Source organism: Phacochoerus africanus, chromosome 2 (assembly GCF_016906955.1).
Source record: "Phacochoerus africanus isolate WHEZ1 chromosome 2, ROS_Pafr_v1, whole genome shotgun sequence".
Lineage (NCBI taxonomy): Eukaryota > Metazoa > Chordata > Mammalia > Artiodactyla > Suidae > Phacochoerus > Phacochoerus africanus.
In genome coordinates this window covers 186,355,778-186,375,555 of record NC_062545.1, presented here as the reverse complement: position 1 = coordinate 186,375,555, position 19,778 = coordinate 186,355,778, and the positions used below count along the sequence as shown (strand labels likewise).

The 19,778-nt window shown below is 49.0% G+C and overlaps 1 protein-coding gene across 3 annotated transcripts in view; it reads right to left on the bottom strand.

Annotated features, from left to right (window-relative positions):
• SAMD4A (sterile alpha motif domain containing 4A) overlaps nucleotides 1-19,778 on the bottom strand; it is a 222,896-nt gene that overhangs the window by 18,490 nt on the left and 184,628 nt on the right. For all 3 annotated transcript variants that reach the window (XM_047767380.1, XM_047767382.1, XM_047767381.1), the window contains 4 exons: nucleotides 12,522-12,855; nucleotides 10,627-10,712; nucleotides 4,715-4,833; nucleotides 300-501 (listed from right to left, as the gene is read on the bottom strand). In XM_047767380.1, the coding sequence (XP_047623336.1) occupies nucleotides 300-501; nucleotides 4,715-4,833; nucleotides 10,627-10,712; nucleotides 12,522-12,855 (741 nt within the window). The remainder of the gene's footprint in view (nucleotides 1-299; nucleotides 502-4,714; nucleotides 4,834-10,626; nucleotides 10,713-12,521; nucleotides 12,856-19,778) is intronic.

Genomic DNA, 19,778 nt, shown 5'->3' with positions numbered 1-19,778 from the left:
AAAATTGATTAGAAAAGAAAGAAGCCGTAGGTCTTGCATTTCTTCCTACAGGCTCCATGTGCAGGATCCCCACCGTTAAGGTGGTCATAGAGCATCCTAAAGAAATCCCTGGGAAGCCAGGTGCCACCATGGCCTTGCTTTATCTCCAGTGAAATGGTGCAAAGAGCCTCTGAGGCACAGGGACAACTGTCCTCGGTGGAGGGTCCCACCCCCGGGCCGCTCCCCTCGCCTTGGGGTCATTATCTGGTGAGATGTCCTGAGCCTGGCTGGCCCACCCTCTTCCCCGGGGAGGAGCAGACCTGTCTTCCTTGTTTCATGATGGTGGGGTTGGCTGTGGTGTTGCGCTGCGTGGAGCTGACGAAGCCACTGGTGCCCAAGAGGCCGAGGCGGGCAGAAGGGACATTCCGGGCAGGGATCTGGTACTGGCGTGGGTTCCGTCTGCCCATGCCACTGCCCACAGAGCCGGCCGTTGGGAGTGAGTTGGACTGTCCAAAGCCACGACTGTGAAATTGAGCAGAGAAGAACCAAGGCCATCAGTCATCCTTAGCCCTTCCCAGCCCCTAGGTGCCTCCTTGGGGTGGGCTCACATTTTGATAGTTATGAGGACTATGGGGGTCAGGGCTCTATGATTGAAATGACAGCTTAATCTGAGCACTAATAGCACTGGGACTTTACGGTGATTCTGCAATCCTCCTGACAACCCGAGGAAGCAGGCATTCTATCCCTTTTACAGCTGAAGTAAAACAGAGAGCTTAATAATTTCCAGAGGTCACACAGCCATTAGGGTGCAGTGCTGGAATATGAGCCCAGTTTCACCAGTGGGATCTCCTTCTTCCACTGTGTCACATGCTCTGAGCCCTCACGGGCCCAGCCTGAGGCCACACAGCAAGAAAGCGCAGCGCCAGCACCAGTGCCCCTTCCATCAGACCAAAGTCTGTTTCTCAGGTCTGGCTGGGCAGCCGACTTGCAGGAAGTGGCCTTTGAGCATAAGCTCCCCAAGAAAAAAGACGGCATCTGTCCTCATCAATCCTGCGGGGCCCATGCTTGGATAGGCTGCTGGCAGTACATGCAGGTTGAATGAATGAATGACTCGGTCTCTGCCGTCATGATTGCCTCTCCGAATAGAAGAGCAGAACCCACACTGGGGGCTCAGACTGCCAGGCTAAGACGAGGGATATGAGGATGAAGATGATGATGTTGGCAAGCATTCTGGGCCCAGGACAGTGACCGTTCCCGGTGTCTCAGGCCCTTCCTGCATGAAGACCCTGGTTAGACGCTTTGCCTGGGTCTGCGCAGGGAGGTGGCCGGGGACCCCTGGCATCAGGCTTGGACACTCTGCTCCCATTGGTCTGATGACCTCAGCGCCGAAGAACTCTTCCCCTGCAGCAGCAGGGAGGGAGCCCGGCAGCCAGCAGGGTTTCAGGAACCAGCACATTCTTTCCAAGAAGAGTCAGCTTTAGTCATTCACTGCTTTTTAAATCGAAATGCTTTACCTCCGATGGCCACAAGATGGAACAGACTTGCCTTGCACAGGGGCAAGTCACGCAGGGGAGGTTTGCACCAAGCCTGTGTGGAGACTCTGGGAGACAGGGCTGACGTAGTTTAACCAGAAGGTGGGGAGGCGGCTGCTGCCAAACAGTTATTTCCCGGGAAAAAGAGAGTTTTGCGTGGAGGGGGGGTGGGGGGAGGTGGTGGAGAGGGGAGGGGGCGGAGCATCATCAGTACAGTTATCTCAGAAAACGTTTCTTTCCTCCCCAGAATTCCTAAATTTCCAAGGAAGTGGGGGGCAGGGAAGAGAATTCCACAGTGAACTGGTAGCAACTGATTGTTGGGCTTGTGTTTTTCCACTTCTTTCTAGGCTTTTGTAGCCAAGGGGTTCCCAGTTCTGGTCAGAGGCTCATCGACTCCCAGGGTCTGGGTCTCTGTTTATCTTATCCTTTCTCTCACTTTTCCCTTCTCTTCCCTCCTTCTTTTGCTAAGGTTTAAAATGTTTGGTTTGAAAGAAGAAATTTGAGGCAAGAGGAATAGGAGTAATTTCATGTAATGGGAGAGTCCTCCTTTGGAGTATGGACAAGGTGACAGGTGGAGACAAGGATCACGTGGTGTTTTTTATTTTATTTTATTTTTTAACTATGAAAACTTGTTTAATTTTTGGACTCAGAATTTTGGCCACCTGGTAGATGATTCAGTATTCTGCTAAGATTTTTCCTTATTTAGTGCAGATAGCTTTTTGGCTCATTTTCCTTTTTGGTTGGATTTTTAAAAGTTATTTCATATGCAAAAACAGAGCAGTCAAGGAGTGATGCTAAAGTGATCTGTGCTTCCAGGAAGGCAAGACAGTTTTCCTAAGCAATATAACATGGGCAGGGGACTCTGCTATGGGACACTTAGCCATGGGAGAAAGGTAGACTCCTAACATTAGGACTCATGGAGCTGGTGGTAGAGCCCAGAGTGTTTTGGGAATGACCTGGATGGAGGGAGAATTTGGCTAGGCCGTCTTTCTAATGATGGTGGGACCCCACTGTGCTGCCTTTAGTTGGTTATTACAAAGCCAGACTTGTTGAGGGTTGTCACTGCTGGTAACCAGAGTGAATGCCTAAGTCACTTAAGATCACTGGACTTAATGAAATAATCATTCTTTCTGGAGAGAGAACAAAATGGCAAAAGTAAGTTTTCATTTTTCTTTCTCTTGCCCAGCCCATCTGTGTCTTTCTCTGCTTTCCTAAATCTAACCAACTGATTTCATTACCTTGAAATGCATGAAAAGGCTGATAAAATAACATTAATAAGAACCAATTAATTTGGGATTTGTGATAATTCAAGCAGGGCCCGGGCTGCAGTTACCTTTGTATTATGGGAAAAGCAGATCTTCAAAGTAAATTAATAGCATAAAAATATCCCAGAGGTAATATTTATGAGAACAAATTATTTTCTGGAGCATCCACAATCAGTGATTGAATTCACTCTTATCTAATCAATGAAAGGATGTCCATCAGGGCTCCCACCTGGCAAACCCTGGGTTGGGCCAATTCAAGTGTTGGTTAATAACGCTCTAGAGAAGTCAAGGTTAACAGGAACTCTGATGTGGACCAAGGGCAAAGCAGGGCTGGCAAAGGCAGAGGATGGCACTTTGCAGAGGAGGAGCAAAAGCTTGCAAGTTCCATCTTCATCATCAATTGTGAATTCCTTCCTCCTCTTGGAATTGGAACTTGTCTCATGAGGGCCTGGTATTGCAAGAGGGGTCTGGGTCTTCCTCCTTTTTTGCAGGGCTATTGTTGCCCTTGCAAGAAGAGGGAGGGCTGGGAAGGGCCCCCTCTCCCAGGAGAGAAGGCTGAGGAGCCTCCCTGGCCTTTCATCTGGGCCCCCAGGAATCCTCAGGGTGCACAGGGGGTCCAGCCCAACCCTCTGGGAGGCCGGCCCGGAGGCACGGGGGCAGGGAGCTGGCAATAGAGTATTGTTTTGCCCAATTGTCTTTTCTGCACATCATCTGGAGATCCAGAGGGCTGTCCAGCATCTGCGGTGGTTAAGAGCACTGACTCTGGAGTGGGTGTTGGCCTGCCTCATCCAAATCCTGAAGCCACTGCCTCCCAACTCCTTTGTAAATCGGGGTTAATAATAGCACCTCTACCTCATGTGGCTGTTGTAAGGATTAAATGCATTAATATTCTTAAGTGCTTGGATACCCACCTGGCACAAAGTAAATGCTAAATGTTTGTTTAATAAATAACTGTGTTACTTATGCTGGAATATGATAACACTTCAATTTTTACATTAATCTTTAATGAAGACTTTTCACAAATTCCAACTGGCCTTATCTCCCTTAGGTAATATAAAACAGTGATGTTTCAAGGCACACTTATGCAAATAAATGCCAAACATTTTAGCAACACAGACAGGGCTTCTCTATATGCATGGTGAAATGAATTCAGAACTTTTTAGGTGCAAGTGAAAAAAAATGGCAATTTATCTGCTCATGTGGAAGAAAGTAAAATCCAATGTTGATTTTTCAGCACGTCTGCATCATCATGCCCTTGTCTCCCCCAAACTCCCTGTCATTGTTCAAGGCTTCCCCCCACCCCTCCCTGTGATTCCTCCTCCAGATTGTCAGTGCAATTCACCTTTAATATGCAACTAGATTCCTCAATTTAAAAACAGAGTAAGGTAATGGGTTCTAAAGTACAACGAGGCTTATTTTTAACTGCATCCGAGAAGCTGAAGTACTATGAAAAATCAAGAATGGTACTGCTCTGCTCTTAGATTGCAGCTACACCAAAATAGACTAGCACTGGGCTCTTCACCCTACCACCAACTATAATTAGCTTGTCTGCAGCAAGAAGGGAGAAAAAAAAAATTACACTACCACTTAGGGTGCAGAGAGAACCATCCATTTTTGTCCTCTCTGAGACCCCTTCTGTGGATAAACCACTGTTTGGCGAGCAATCATTGAATTACACCCCTTCCCCCTCCATGCTGATCGGATTGAGACTGTCATTTTGACCATGTCAGCTGAGCTGTCAAAGATCACACTTAGCTCTTCCTCTGGGAATCCTTCCCCTTTGCAGCCTTTCCCCAGCCCCACCTGTTTAAGGAATGTGATCTGGACACAGGGCATCCTAGGAGACAAAGAATGGTGCCCTGCGTGGTCCCGCCCTGGGAACCCAAGCAGTGAGGTACAGAACCATCGTGCATTACAAAGAACGAAAGCCAAACATACTTTCTTTGCTGTCGATATCCTGATATGTCTAGAAGGGTTTTCCGAGGGAAAGACCGAAAGAGCTTCTGCACCTGCTGTTTCCATGACAACAATCTTTTTTTCTGTGTCTCTGTAAATGCCTGCAAAAACAAACAGGACTTTTTAATGGGTGACGCAGCCTGGCATTAGAGGGAGAAACATGCAATTAATAAGGGGGAAACATCGGAGTCTCTGCGGTTGCCTTTTCTTCACCTGTTTTCAACCTGGTCCAAACAGCAGTCAGTTGCATTTGGGGGCTGCCAGCAATGAAAATTCACATTATTTGACACTGGAGGTGCCCGGTAAGGTACATGCATTAAGCTTTTGATAACCCTTGGTTTGGGTTGCTTTTCTGGCCAATCCATAACCACCTTCCCCTTTCCCCTGACTCCACTCTGGACTCTATTAACTAAGAATGAATTGCACAATTGATTGTTGACTACTCTGGCTTTTGCAGCCCCCCTGCATTTTCATAATCAATGGAAATGCTAAGCTACTCCAAAAATCAATCTGCTTGATGGTGTGTGTTTAGACCCTGGAGTGGTCTGCGGGGCTTTAGACAATGTGGTATATACTCTCTGTGGTTTAGGGCTCTGTTCACACATCTCCAGTTAGGGGTGCCCCCATGCACTCTGCAACCCCAGGGAACCTACCTAAATTTTGCCTAAGGTTTAGGAAAATGGGTCCATCTGACACCTTCTCGAGTCTTTTCTACTAACACTGGTGTTGGGGGATGTTTTGCCTACTGCCCCATACATAACGCACTCTCGTCTATGTCATGGGTTCTTCTGTGCACAGCCTTTGTCCTCAGCGCAGCCCAGGGAGGGACTTTACATGGGGCTGTGGGTCCTCAAGGTGGGGACTCTCAAATTCATGCTATATTAGGGTTCCCCCAAGAGCCTGTTAAAAATGCAGATTCCTAGACCCCCTTCCACACACCTAGAGCCTGATTTAATAGATCTGGAGAGGATTCCCAGCAAGTGTCCTGGGAATTCTGCTGCAGGCATGAGATGAACATGTGGTGTTCTAGATGGTGAGGACCACACACACAACATAGGAGTCCCGTCAAGTGCCTAGACTGTGGTCTGCATACTGTAGTTAAATCCCACCAGATCTCACTGATGAGAGTGAGAGATTCCATACACAAATAGTTTTGTCAATAAAGCATGAAATAAATAGCAATAAACGATTACTTAGAGTAACAGACTCTAAGACTGTTTCCCATAAAGGAAACAAATTTCTTAAACAGGGAAAAAAAATGACGGCTTAATTTTCTTCTAGTGACATTACTCTTTGAGGATCTAAACATGGGAGAGCTGTGTGAACAAAAGCAAAAAGACGTTTGCCATGTTGTGGAGAAGGTACTGACTCCTTGCAAAGCCCCTCCTCCTGGGGGACCTTTGCCAGATGAGGACAGATGCTGCCCCCACCCCCACTCTGCAAGGCACTCAGTGGCCCATCAGAGAAAAGGGTGCTGACCCCCCTAAAGATGCACGGCGGATGGTCTCAAGGCTAACAGGTGAGGATGTGGTTCTCTGTGGTCCCTCTCATTTGCTGGTGATGCTCGCCACGCATCCAGCTATACACACATACCTCTGAAAACTGCAAAGGCAGGCATTTCTACTGGGATAACAAAGACAGGAGTGGACAGAGTCTGCTTTCAGCCAGCTTATTCAGCCACATGTTGAGCAAGGATACAGGATGCAGGTGCGCTTGTCAAAATAACTTGGGGAGGAAGGTCCAGCCTGATGGGTCAGTGGACAGCTCTGGATGCAAATGGGCAGGGCTTGAATCCTTGAACATCTTTTTTTTTTTTTTTTTTAATTGGCTGTGCCCACAGCATGCAGAAGTTCCTGGGCCAGGAATCAAACCCACGCCACAGCATTGACCTGAGCCACAGCAGTGACATCACAGGATCTTCAACCCACTGAACCACAAGCGAACTCTTTGAATCCCTGCACATCTTTATGCAAGTTCCTCTGAGATTCAGCTCCTTCTAAAACTCAGGATAATAATACCTCCCTCAAAGGGATGTTGTAAGGGTTAAATGAAATCCCAAATGAACGGCATGTAGAGTACTCAGAACATGCCTGGCTCTTGGTCACAGTTCACCACGTGCCCACAGACACACTCACCAGGAGGTTCTGTTGCACAGACCAGCCCTTTGGTGGCAGCATTCAACCATCACCTTTAACCCCAACAAATGACATTAAGGTCTCAAAACTACAATACTGAGCTGGTCTTGATACAGGAGCCAGCCTGAGTTTCCAAGTGACAAAGGAGTAAATGGCTCACTTTGTAGATGTGCATTCAAAATGCTTCTGGGGACACTCGTTTATCCGTGACATTTCCCATGGCGCCAAAGAGCATCCCAGAAGAAGAAGGTGTTTACACCCCTTCCGAGAGGCCAGATTACTCACTCAACACCTGGCCAACAGGCTTACGTAATTTGGGCTGCAGAGAAGAGCAGACCCCTTAGCAGGGCTGTGTGTGGCCTCTCTCAGCCCTGGGAGCTACAGCCGGGAGGCTGGAGAAGAGCTAGGCCATGGCTGGCAGCAAGTGATTTCTGAAAGCTGGTTCCCTTCCTGACTGCAAATAGCACTCAGCCGTGGGAGCTCTGCTGCAGGCTGAGATGCTGACACCTCACCTCAGCCTGCTCCCGGCCGCTCTGGGTTGGGCTGGCAGCAGCTTCCTCAGGGGCTGGAGGGGAAAGAAGATTCCACACTCCAGAACACCCAGACACAGCCAGTCAGCCACTTCTGAGTCCTCTGTCCCTGTCAGGCCCAGACCCATATGTCTGTCTGGAAGAAGACGTGTCCTACCATTTGTGTGGCTGGTTTACAAGGCTCAGAGAGGGGCGAGAGCTCATCTACCCAGAACCTTCTGAGGATGCTGAGGAGGCAAGAAGCCTGGGCTTATAATCCAGGAGACCAAGCGACTGGCCTCAGAAATAAGATTCAGAACTTTCTGGAGTTCCCTTCGTGGCTCAGTGGTTAATGAATCCAACTAGGAACCGTGAGGTTGTGGGTTTGATCCCTGGCCTCGCTCAGTGGGTTAAGGATCTGGCATTGCCGTGAGCTGTGGTGTAGGTTGCAGACGCGGCTCGGATTCCACATTGCTGTGGCTGTGGTGTAGGCCAGCAGAGCTGTAGCTCTGACTGGATCCCTAGCCTGGGAACATCCATAGGCCATGAGTGCGGCCCTTGAAAAGGCAAAAAGACAAAAAAAAAAAAAAAAAGAAATTTCCCATGCTTCCTTTTATTGCTCTAAGGAGTTGGTTCCTCTGTCCCTGGGGAGGGAGGAAGGTGTCTTGGCTCAGTCAGCACCTTCCCTCCCCGTGGGCTACAAAACAGCATGCTCGGCTAGGAAAGGGAGCCCTGTCTCCCGGCACATCTTGGTCAGGATGGAGGCTGGGCCTCGACAGGGCCTCACTGGGAGGGCATGTTTCGTACACAAAGAGTAACCGGAGGTGTGGAAAATGATTTAAACGCCTTTCCTCTTTCTCAAACTCAAGTAATAAGAAGGCTCGAACAACATTTCCTTGCCAAAGCAGAGTGCAGGCCCCTTTGCTCTGACTCGAGACAGGCAGGCAGGGCATGAGCCCCTTTCTGCCTGTGACTCCTGTCAGCAAGCCTCCACACCCCCCACTGCAATCAGGGAAGATGAGCCATGTGGGGCCACCTTGGCACCGCATTGCTTGGAGCTTCCATGGAGGAAAAGGGGAAAGACACAGAAAGGAGAGCTAGGATGCCCAGGGAGGGCACACATGATGGCAGGAAAGGGAGCACATCTGGCCACAGCTTCAGGGCTGGCAGGAACCAATGAGGAAGCCAGTGCACCATCCAACAGAGGTAGCTGGAGGACTCATTTTATCTCTTGGGATCAGCAGATAGGAGGCCTCATAGGCCACTTGGAAGTTAACTTGTCCTCCAGCAGGTTGGAGGCTCAATCCTCAGAGTGGGTGTGGGAGAGGAAGCAAGGTTCCAGTTTGCTTTTTCAGAAGTTTCAATGTCTCTGAGCAGCCTCATCCTGAAAGCCAGTCCAAACAACCTCCTTCCCTCTACGCACTGCTCCCTCTGCTTGGACTGCTCTCTTCCGCCTCCTCAAGGACCAAATCTTTCCCATTGAGACTCTGCCTGCCTTTCAGTTCTAGCTTGGAGACAGTCCCTCTGGGTTCTGGGCCCACCTCCCCTCCTGGGCTCCGGTCTTGAAGAGGTGACCTTATCATCATGCGTGTAATAACCTGTTTTTCTTTTGTCTCACTGAATCCTCTCCCACTGGAAGCTCCCTAGCCAAGAGAAGGGCTTAGGTGCCTAAGATCTAAAGATTGAATGAGCTCTAAAATCCATCCCTGTGTTCTGACCTTCTTTTCCTCTTTTTTTTTTTTTTTAAGGCCACACCTGTGACATATGGAAGTTCCCAGGCTAGCGGTGGAATTTGAGCTGTACGGCCTATGCCACAGTCACAGCAACGCAGGATCCAAGCGAAGTCTGCAACCCACACCACAACTCACGGCAATGCCAGATCTTTCACCTACTGAGCGAGGCCAGGAATCGAACCCAAGTCCTCACGAATGCCAGTTGGGTTTGTAACCTGCTGAGTCACAACGGGAACTCTTGGCCTTCTCTTCTTTCTGTTGTTTTTTTGCTGGCCCAAATGATAGCCGTGTCAGGATTGGACATTGCAAAGGATGAGTGGGAGTTTGGATGAAGGCCCACAAAGGAATTTATGCCACTGAAAGAGGCAATTGCAAAAATGTGGGTTTAGGAGGTGGGGAGAGGAGTAGCTGGGATGGAAATCCAGAGGGAAATGGTGCATCTGCCTGTGAGGGGCAGGTGGAATCAGAGCACAGAATGGCTGAGGGCCCAGGAAGATGAAGAGCTGGCTGGCAGCTGAGTGCCTGTGGGCAGCTGGGAGGTGGGAAGTGTGGGGGTCTCCATTCCCTGGGGCCCACTGGACTCTGGGGCTTCTGGCTACCAACACAGCAGAGCTGAGGGCACTTGGAGGCCTCTAGCATCTTAAGTCTCGCATCAAAGTCCCATAAAAAGACTTCAGTCCTTAGGTTTATCTAGTCCCAAGTTTTCTGAAACCTAGACCTCGTCTCTGTAATTCTCTTGGAAAGGGGCACCTAAGAAGCCACTGGGGTCCTGGATCTGAAGCACAACTGCCTGTCCCCACATGTCCCTCAGGGAAGCCATGTCCAGGACCTGCCTCACTCCCTCGTGAAGCCTGTGCTTGCTCTGAGGGTCTGGGAAACAAAGCCCCTGTCTACCTCTGCCCTTCTTCAAAAGGACATACAGCTAAAAACAATGCCTATAAAAACCATAAATCAAAACACAACAGGGGTCCCCTGGTGGCCTTATGGTTAAGGACTCGGCGTCATCACTCCTGTGGCTCAGGTTCGATCCCTAGCCCAGAAACTTCTGTGTGCCATGGGTGCAGCTAAACAAACAAACAAACAAACCCCATAGCAGAACGGCCATCAAACCACACACAGCCTATGTACAGACACACATTATTTCTTCTGAATACTCTCTCTTTCTTCCTGCCTTCTTTCAATTTCCCTGAACCAAAAGGCAAAATGTTTTGGCACTGCCCAGGGCTAGGTGGCAGGACTGTGGTTAACCACTGCAGGCCTGGTCCCACAGGGAGGCTTCCAGAATGAGACATTTCTCTTGGGCATCTGTCCCCACATCAGAGCTCAGTCTAGATGAATCTTTGGACCCCAAAGTAATACGCAAGCTGTGTTTAGGTTTGAAGCCGCCATAGCCGAGTTCTGCCTGAGCTATTATTAATGACTTTCCTCCTCAAAAACAAGGTGTAGGAGGCCAGACGATCCCATCACAGGACTCAGAACCACTTGGAAGCAGTTTAGTGAAACATGTCACTACTCACCTCATGAATTAGACACTTGTCTATGAGCTGTAAATAGGAACTTATATTTTCCTCATCGGGTCTGGAGACCAAGAGCTGTGTGCACACTGGAAATTAAAAAAAGAGAGAGACAGAAGATGAATTAGAAAAATGCACAGCCATTCTAACCTCTGAGATCTGCCTCTGATTTCCTTTCAGGACCAATATTTTGAGAGGTATGTATGACTGCAGCTTTACGTCAGGTTCACAAAAAAGGCCAGGAGGCTCTTCATTCCACTGAAGTCAAAGGCTTGGTCACTGCAGGAGCCCTCGCCTTCGGAAGCCCCTTTGGTTAATTCCACGCATACCATTCTATATTAAGCCTTCTGCAACCCGGCTGAGACAGACACTCTGGGAGAGGAAGAACGCAGCAGTGTTCCAAGCTCTGTCTTTGCAAGAGGCTCCTTTGGAGAGGGAGTTCAAAGGCCTTAAAGACCATCAGTCCTTATCAGAGAGCTGTCGCTGTGACTTTATGAATGAGCCGTCTCACTTGGAGGAGCGAGGCGGCACATCGTTTAGGGCGTGAGGTTTCATGGGCAGGACCATGAGCAGGGAGCCTGCTGCTCCATCATCGAGGGTGACTTTCTCAAAAGTGATGCACTCATTTACACCTGCATAGGTTCACCTACCCACTCAGATGAGTTCTCACAAAGCCAGGGCAGAGCTCGTCTGTGGGCAGAGGACACACCCCCACAGCGAGCCCATGGCCACACTAGTGCAGCCCATTCTCTTCTCACCCCAGAGCTCCTGATGCTCTGATTTTGATGGGAATGTTTAGAAGGCCAGGTGGAGACTGCTGGACAAAGATGTCAATTAGAAGTCAAAATGCCTCACCATCAGGCAGGCCAAGCTTGAAGCCTGGGCATCATGATTCTTTACTGTCCCTAATCCTGCAAAACCAATCTGTCCCAGAATCCTATTTATACTATGTCTTGGCACCTAAATTTCCAGTATAGCATTGTTGAACCAATGCTATAAAAACGAGACTTGTTAGTGTGTAACAAGGATGTTTCTGAGGGGGTATTCTGAACCTTTTATCATGGTTACCTCTTAGTAAGAAGACAGCAGGGCCTAGGAGACGATGGGTGCTATTTTTTTTACCTTTTACCATTTTAGTTAGCTCTGATTTTTTTTTTAAGGATGAGCATGAATTCATATTATAATTTATTTGATTTCTATAGATTTAAGTCTTTTTATGGACATGTATCACAGGGAGTTTTTCACTGCCTCTGTACGACTCAGGTATCTTTATTTGTTTGTTTGTTTAGAACCCAGTTCCTTAAAATGATCTGAAACCCTGGACACCAGAAAAGACAAAAATTGTTTCCCCTTCCCAAAGGAAAATTACTGGCATTCAGCACATGTTTTTAACTAATCAAGATTTCTTGTGAAGCTTTCATCCTCATCCGGCACAAATTATTCTAGTGTCAGACGTGGTCAAGGATACCTCCATGAGGGTCTGACACAGGGCAGGCACAGGCAAAAGGGGGCTCTTACCCAAGGACCACGTGGGAATTCTAGGCTGCCCTATAGACACACAGCGTGGCCATGGTAATTTGTGTGGGCCGTGGGCAGGCTGCCTTTAGCCTGAGGGTCCAATGGCCTAGTGCGCACTCCACTAGGAGGGCCCAGCAGACCCTGGTCTGAGGGAGTGGGACAGAAGGGAGCCAGGGTTAAGGAGGAGGGTTCAGGGGTCAGAGAGCTCCGAATTCAGATGTAAATGCCTTAACTTCTCTGAGCCACACTTTCCTCATCTCTAAAATGGGCTACTGACATGTTGTACCCTGGCAGTTCACCCAGCACCCAGGGGAAGCCCCTTGGGAACCGGTAGCTCTGGTCAGTGGTGTTGAGAGGCTGGAAGATCGGGCTCTACCTACCTTTCCCCATGACACGTGTGAACTGCCCGGGGAGGTCCCCCTCCGGCAGGGGGGTGACAGCCAGCTCCCCATCACAAGTGCTCAGCTGGTGTGGCTGGAGCCCGCCGCTGGCCCCGGCTGAGGCAGTGGCAGTGGCTCCGGCGGCCGTGGCACTGTCTTTGCAGTCAGGGCTCTGGCTCTCCGGGCCCATGAGCGAAGGCGGGTGTGGGGCCTGGGGCTCCCGGCGGCGAGCCTCGGGAGTGGCGGTCGGGGAGCTGTAGGCCTTGATGGGAGTCAGGATCATCTGGTGCAGCTCCTGGAGCGGGGTGCGCAGGTTGCCGCCTTCGATGATGTCCTGGGTGGTCAGAGGGAAGAGGACCTCCGTTAGGGTCAGGATCCAGGTGGCCCACTCCAGCCTCCCTTCCTCTGCCGGAGCTGTCCCCAGACAGGGCCCACGGCTGCTGACCCCTTCATTAGAACGTTCTCTCAAGAGTGAGCATTTAAAATGTATCACTCTAATGTTAGCCCAGGTAGAAAACTGGGAAATACACACAGGTAGAGGTAGCGAGGAAAATACAATCACCTGAAGATCTCACTACTCAGAGATGATCACTGAAATGATTTGGGTACGTTTCCTTCCCTGGCTTCCTCAGTGCCTTTCTTGAAAATGCATTTTTATAGTTTACATTCACACATTATGGAAGCTGGATAACAAAGTTATACAGGGTCACATGGTGGTTTTCTGTCCTGTATGTGATGTGGTTTAGATGAAGGAATCTGATCATTCACGCCCTCACTCAGCCCATGACACAGGCAACACAGGCAGTGGGTAAAAACACAGACTCTAGGACAGATGCCTGGGTTTGACTTCTGCCACTGCTGTGTGGCTTTGGGTAAATGACTTAACCCCTCTGTGCCTCAGTTTCCCTGTGGATGAAAGGAAGATAACCGCAGGACCTGCCTCATAGAGGTGGTTGTGATGATGTTCCTATTTGCAAAGCTGCAGGTTTCTGTGTCATGCGCTTCTCTGCTATATTAATGAGTATGTTTTGGGTGCTCTGCCCAGCTGCCCCCCGGACTAGGTATGGGGATGTGGCTGGAAAGCCATTAGGGTTCCCTCAGGGAGGGTGCATCCTAGCACAAGATGAATATTCACTGTGCTAGGGACTGAGGCCCAGGTCAGGGCTGTGGGAGGGGGAGGCTAGCTGAGGGGCGACACTGGAGCTGGAACTCAACTGAGCATGGGCTGCAGGCTCCTGGGAAAGCATGCTCCAGACAGAGGGCACCGTGAGGGCAAAGTCACTGAGGTGGGTACATGCCTGGAATGAGGGAGCAACAGCAAGGAGGGTTGGCGGGGGGGTAGGGTAGAAGAGGGGAGAGAAGGGGAAATGAGAGCCAGGAGCAAGGAGGCCTGCATTAGAGGAGTCAGCAGGGACGCCAGAAATTCTTATTCAAGAAGTGAGAGGTCAGGGAAGGTTCTGAGCAGGGGAGTGACATGTTTTAGAAGGATCATTATAGAGAGAAGAACGTATAATAGATATGTGTGCCACACAGGTACACCTTGGAGATAATGCCGATTTGGTTCCAGACCATTGCAATAAATCCATGATCTCAGTAAACCGAGTCACACACATTTTTTGCTTTCCCAGTGCAGAGAAAGGTTATATTTACATTCAGCACAGTTTATTAAGTGTGCCAGAGCTTCATGTCTAACAAAACGAATGTACATACCTTAATTAAAAAATACTTCATTGCTTAAGTCAGAAAGAGAAAGAGAAATACCATATGATATCACTTATATATGGAATCTAATATATGGCACAAATGAACCTATCTACAGAAAAGAAATAAACTCATGGACATGAAGGACTTGCAGTTGCCAAGCGGGAGGGAGAAGGAGTGGGAGGGACTGGGAATCTAAGGTTAATAGGTGCAAACAATTGTCTTTGGAATGGATAAGCAATGAGATCCTGCTGTATAGCACAGGGAACTATATCTAGTCACTTGTGATGGAACATGGTGGAGGATAATATGAGAAAAAGAATATATATGTGTGTGTGTATATATATATATATATATATATATATATATATATATATATATGACTGGGTCACTTTGCTGTACAGCAGAAATTGACAGAACATTGTAAATCAACTATAATAGAAAAAATAAAAATCTTTAAAAAATAAAAAAAAGACTTCATTGCAAAGTAATGCTAGCCATGATCTGAGCCTTCAGCGAATCATAATCTTCTCACAATAATAACATATCAAAGATCACTGATCACAGATCACCATACCAAGTATAACAATAATGAGAAAGTTTGAACTATTGTGAGAATTACCAAAATGTGACACAGGGACATGCAGTGAGCAAATGCTGTTGGGAAAATGGTACCAGAAGTCATGCTCAAGGCAGGGTTGCTACAAACCTTCAATTTGTCTTTTTTTTTTTTTTTTTAAATTTAAAAAAAGGCAATATCTGTGAAGTGCAATATAATGAGGTATGCCTGTAATGTGTACAATTGTATGTACTATACACCTGAATTTATATAATAAAGCTGGATCCTTCCACACATACAGTTTGATATCCTGGGCATTATTTATCAGAAAAAGGATGAAAGTTGATTCTGATAGACATCTACCTATATGCCAGATACTCTCAGAGGCACAGAATGGGCTCAGATGCTTGTGGATGGAGGTCAAGGGCTGGGGTCTTCCCTGGTGGTAGGTGGGCCAGGCTCTCTGCCATGGTGCAGCCCAGAGCTTATGCAGCAAACCTCTCCCTGAAATGTGGCCAGGACTGTGACAATCAGGGCCCTGATTACTAATGAAGTATTAAATCTTCTGAGAGCTCAGAATAGCAAGGCCATAATTTTAAAAGCCTAAAGCATGAGTACCAACCACCGACTGCTTCCGGGGGTCCTCTCTCACCAAGAAAAATTGTTTGACAATGTCAAGGAACACAAGCTCATGGAAGGTGACCATTTCTGCATCCAGATCTCCCATCAATCAATTGGAAAGAGGAAACCTGAGGACGCAGCCTTGGACAGGCGTGCTTCAATGCTGGGCAATGGAACACTGACAGCCCGCCCCGTCGCTGGCAGGAACCTACTCTGTTAGGAGGCTGGAAGCAGAGCCTGAATTGTGCTTCGGCCCAGTTGGCAGCCAGGGATTCTGAGGGAAGTGAAATGCTAACTAGCCACCAGAATTGTCTCAAACCTCACCAGGGCCACTATCCAGCCTATTTTAGGGAAGAGAATCCATTTTCCTTTTAAAGATGAGGGTTTCAGAAAGTCTATCCCCTTCCCTGTAAACCTGGAGGTGGCGGCTATGGTGAGACCAGTCTGCAGCCTCTGCCCGCCTGATGCGTGAGTCAGGGCACTCCTGGTCACTCCCAGTTTTGTGGCTGCCCAGGATGGACCAGTCCTTTCCCAGAGTCTGATGCTGTCATGTGACTGACTCCTTGACTTTGGACCTGGTTATCTATCAGGGCAGGGCACCTGGAGGCAAGCTAGCTGACCCTTTGCTGACCAAACCATGTGCCAACTGGGCCACCCTCTCCTCAAGGTCCTGTAGTTCCTGCCAGCCACCCAGCTGGTCCAGCTTTGACTGAGAAGGGGAAGGGAAAGGAGAAGGGATGAGGCTTCCCCATCAAGGGGGGGCTGGGCACAGGGCTGGTCCATCCCGGGCAGCCGGAAAACTGGCATGTGGCAGCTACTACTGAGGGGAGCAAATGCATGCTTGGGACACTCTGTCAACTGCCACCAAAACCTTGCCTGCTCTTGTCACAGGGCAGGAAGGCTTCTATGGCTACTCAAGTGATGGGAGAAGGGGACTTGGGTTATGCTAAGAACTGAACTCCTTCAAACGGGGAACATATACTTGTCCCAAGTTCAAATCTTATCTTATTCTTTTGGTGGCAATCACACCAAAAAGGAAACCATCAACATAACGACTAATGGTGGACATTTTCTGAAAACATAACTTACTCAGGAATCACGAGGAGTTTGCTTTTGCTTTGCTTTGACTTCAAAGCCCCGTCTCAAAGATAACACTTGGCTTACGACTAAATTAGCAATATCTCTGCTCATGCCAGCCTCCGTGGGATGGCACTATGGCCATCAGGTTACACTCCTGACTCTTCAGGATGAATTCTGGAACTCAGCACGAGGGCTCAAGTTGAGAAGGAAGCTAGGAAATTTCCCAAATGGGACTCAGTCCCGTACCTCAGCTGGCAATGGGAATGAGGCCTTTACTGATCCTTCGTACCATAGACATAACCCCACGTCATGAACCCTAAGAGGCATAACCAAGCTGTCTGTCAACTACCGCGCCAAGGAGCTCAAGTGAGTAGTCATAGGGTCCTTCCTGCACAGTAATCCACTCAGGCAGACACAGCTCAGGGCCAACAAAGAGAGTCCCAGTCCTGGCCTGGCTTTCTTAGGTCTGAAGACTGGTTCAGAGCCTTTCTGAGGGCATGTGACAGCGACAAGGTGCAAATGATCTGGAAAGGAGAGTCTTAGCAGCCAGTGGTGTCCCCAGCACTTATGCTGCTTCCTGGGGCCCCACTCTGCTCTCTGGGTGAGAACTGGACACCTTGCCCAACAGACAGGCCTCCTGCAGCCCCTCAACTCCATCTCCCAGCTGGCCGGCACCATTAAACACCAAGAGTCTACAAACACATGTGACAGCATCCTTGCCCTGAGATGCTAACAGTGTGAGGATGCTGCCAGGACAGGGAGGGAACAGTGGGAAAACAGAAGAGTGTGTGTATGTGTCTGTCTCCTTTCTCCATGTCGGGCTCCCAGGCTCAGAAAAGAGTTCAGTTTCATGGTTTGAGAGTCAGTTGGAAAAGGACAATGAAAAAAAGCACATGGAAACATTTTCATTGTTAAAGATAAATGTTGGAAAATCTGCCTCAGGGACCATTCTAATCTTTTTCTTTTTCCACCAAACATCCTGAAACATCTGCCCTGCCTCACTCCATGGCCTCAACCCTCATTCACACTGCCTGGTTCCTGGTCTGCTTCTATTCCCCCCCCCCTTCCCTGCAACCCTTTTCATCAAGGCCACCAGTGAGTGGCTGGGGACTGATTCCAGGGGGCGGGGGTGTTCTCAGTCCTCATCATATGTGACACGTCCCCTGATGGGATTCCCTCCTTCACACTCTGACCCTTTAGGGTCTGTCACTGTTTGGTCCCTCCGTATCCCCTGGTGTTCCCCACCCAGGGTCTGTCCTGGGCTCTTATCACTCGCCACCCACTTCTGGGGGTGCCAACCTCATTTACACACAAGTGACCTGCAGCTGAGTCTGCCAAACCCTTGTGGACTCTAGACTTGTCCTCCTGGCCACTACTTGCCATGTCCACCTGGGCACCCCAGAGGCACTTCAGTCTCTATCCGTCAAACTCTACCCCATTTCTCCCACACTAGTAACTCCTCCTATAGTTTCTGTCCCCAAATGGCATGATGCCCAAGCCCAAATCTCCTGCCAATGCTCAGACTCCTGCTAAATGACTCTCTTATCTTGCTCCATCCTCACGGCCCCCACCTTGGCTCCACCCTGAGTGGCTGTGTGCTCCCAGCGCGTCTCCAGGCAGTGCTGGCTCCTCCCTGTTCCCTCCTCACTGCGGTGGCTGAGCACTCTGTTTCACCCCAGGAAGGCACCCCTCTCTGCCACCCCCCCCCACCCCGGTCTCAGCGATGAGCAGGCTGGATTGCGAGAGCACCACTACCCATCCACCTGCTGCCGTCCGCATCCTGAGCCCCCTGAGGGCAGGAAGCATGCACTCCTCACCGTTAGTCTCCAGTGGATGGGTTGACTCTAGTTCAAGGCGGCTGCTTAGTAAGTGTCAGTAACTGAGTGGAAGAGCTCTGGGCACAGAGCTGATGGGTGGCAGCTGCTGATTATGAGCTTGCCATGGGTGGGGTCCCGGCAAGCTCCTTAGAAATCTCTGGGTTCTCTGTGAGGTAAGAATGCCACACCCAGCTGAGGGTATGGTGACAACATTTCCAGCAGCATAATCAGCGGAGGATGTCTGGGTATGCCCAAGAAAGGGCTGGTGGGAGTTTATTCCTGTTGGCCTATGTGCCAGCAGGTTATGGACAACCCTCTCCCTTGAAGAGTAGGAGAGGCGCCGGTTCCCGAGCCAGGGGCCGGGTCCTCAGTGGATGCTGAGAAGAGGTTCACTCCCTCTCCTAGGCCACCAGCTCCCCTTAGGACAAGCACGCAGGTGTCTGCACTCGGTGCTCTGAGGCACGTTCCACAGTGTGGTCTGCAAGCTGTCCTCTCAAAGCCAGTCACACCGAATCAACCCTTTATGCTTTCCTCTGGGCCAGCACCAGCCTTCAGACTTTGTATTACGTTTGTCATCTTTTTAACATTCCCAATCCAGTGAACCAGGGAGAAGGTGTCTTTGTGGTCAATATTATTCTCGGGGTGAAATACGGGACACAGAAAGTGTCACTGATTTATCAAAGGCCAGACAGAGAGTCCATGGCTTGTGAGGGCCAGCGAGCCACTTTGATGCCCTCGCATTTCCCTGTGTTGATGGGGCCCAGCACTGTGGGAGTAGAGCCGACAGCAACCTCGCCTCTCTGTCTCCTGGGTGGGTGTATGTCCTCAGTGACAGAGCATGTGAATGAGTTCTTGAAGGATGCTCCTCCAGAAATAAGGGCAGAAAACATCATGCTTTGACCGTAATGCTTAGCATACTAATCCTTACACAAAATGTTTTTAACAGATAAGGAGAAAATTGGGCCTTTGAATGTTCCCCCAAAGAGAATGGTTGTATAAGAATGGCAATAATCACTCCGTCGACGAGCTGCCTGGTAAAGGAGCTGGCATAACATTAAGAACAACAATAAAAACCCAGGGTTCAGCTGGATAGGTTACCTATTTGTCATTCACCTTAATTAAGCATGGGCCTTTCTTCATGGAGGTGACTGTGAGTCACCTCTGTCTAAACCCCCAGAGGTTTTAAAAGCCACCTTCCTTATAGTTATAAATGCATATTCTATAAGTATATATGACTTTATATTTTATCTTCTATGCATTAAGTATAATTTTATATGTTGCAGGTAAAATGTTATACGCACATCTTTGTGAATAAGTTAAAAGAAATTCTTGCTACATTAAAATGTTTATGTGCTCATAAACCTTGCTTTAGTCTCACCCAGCTCAATGGTTTGCCCCCTTTCAGAGGCTCACTGGGTTTACTGGAAGAGGTTACAATTCATACCCAGTAGGCAGCACATACTTACAGAGCTCCCCACC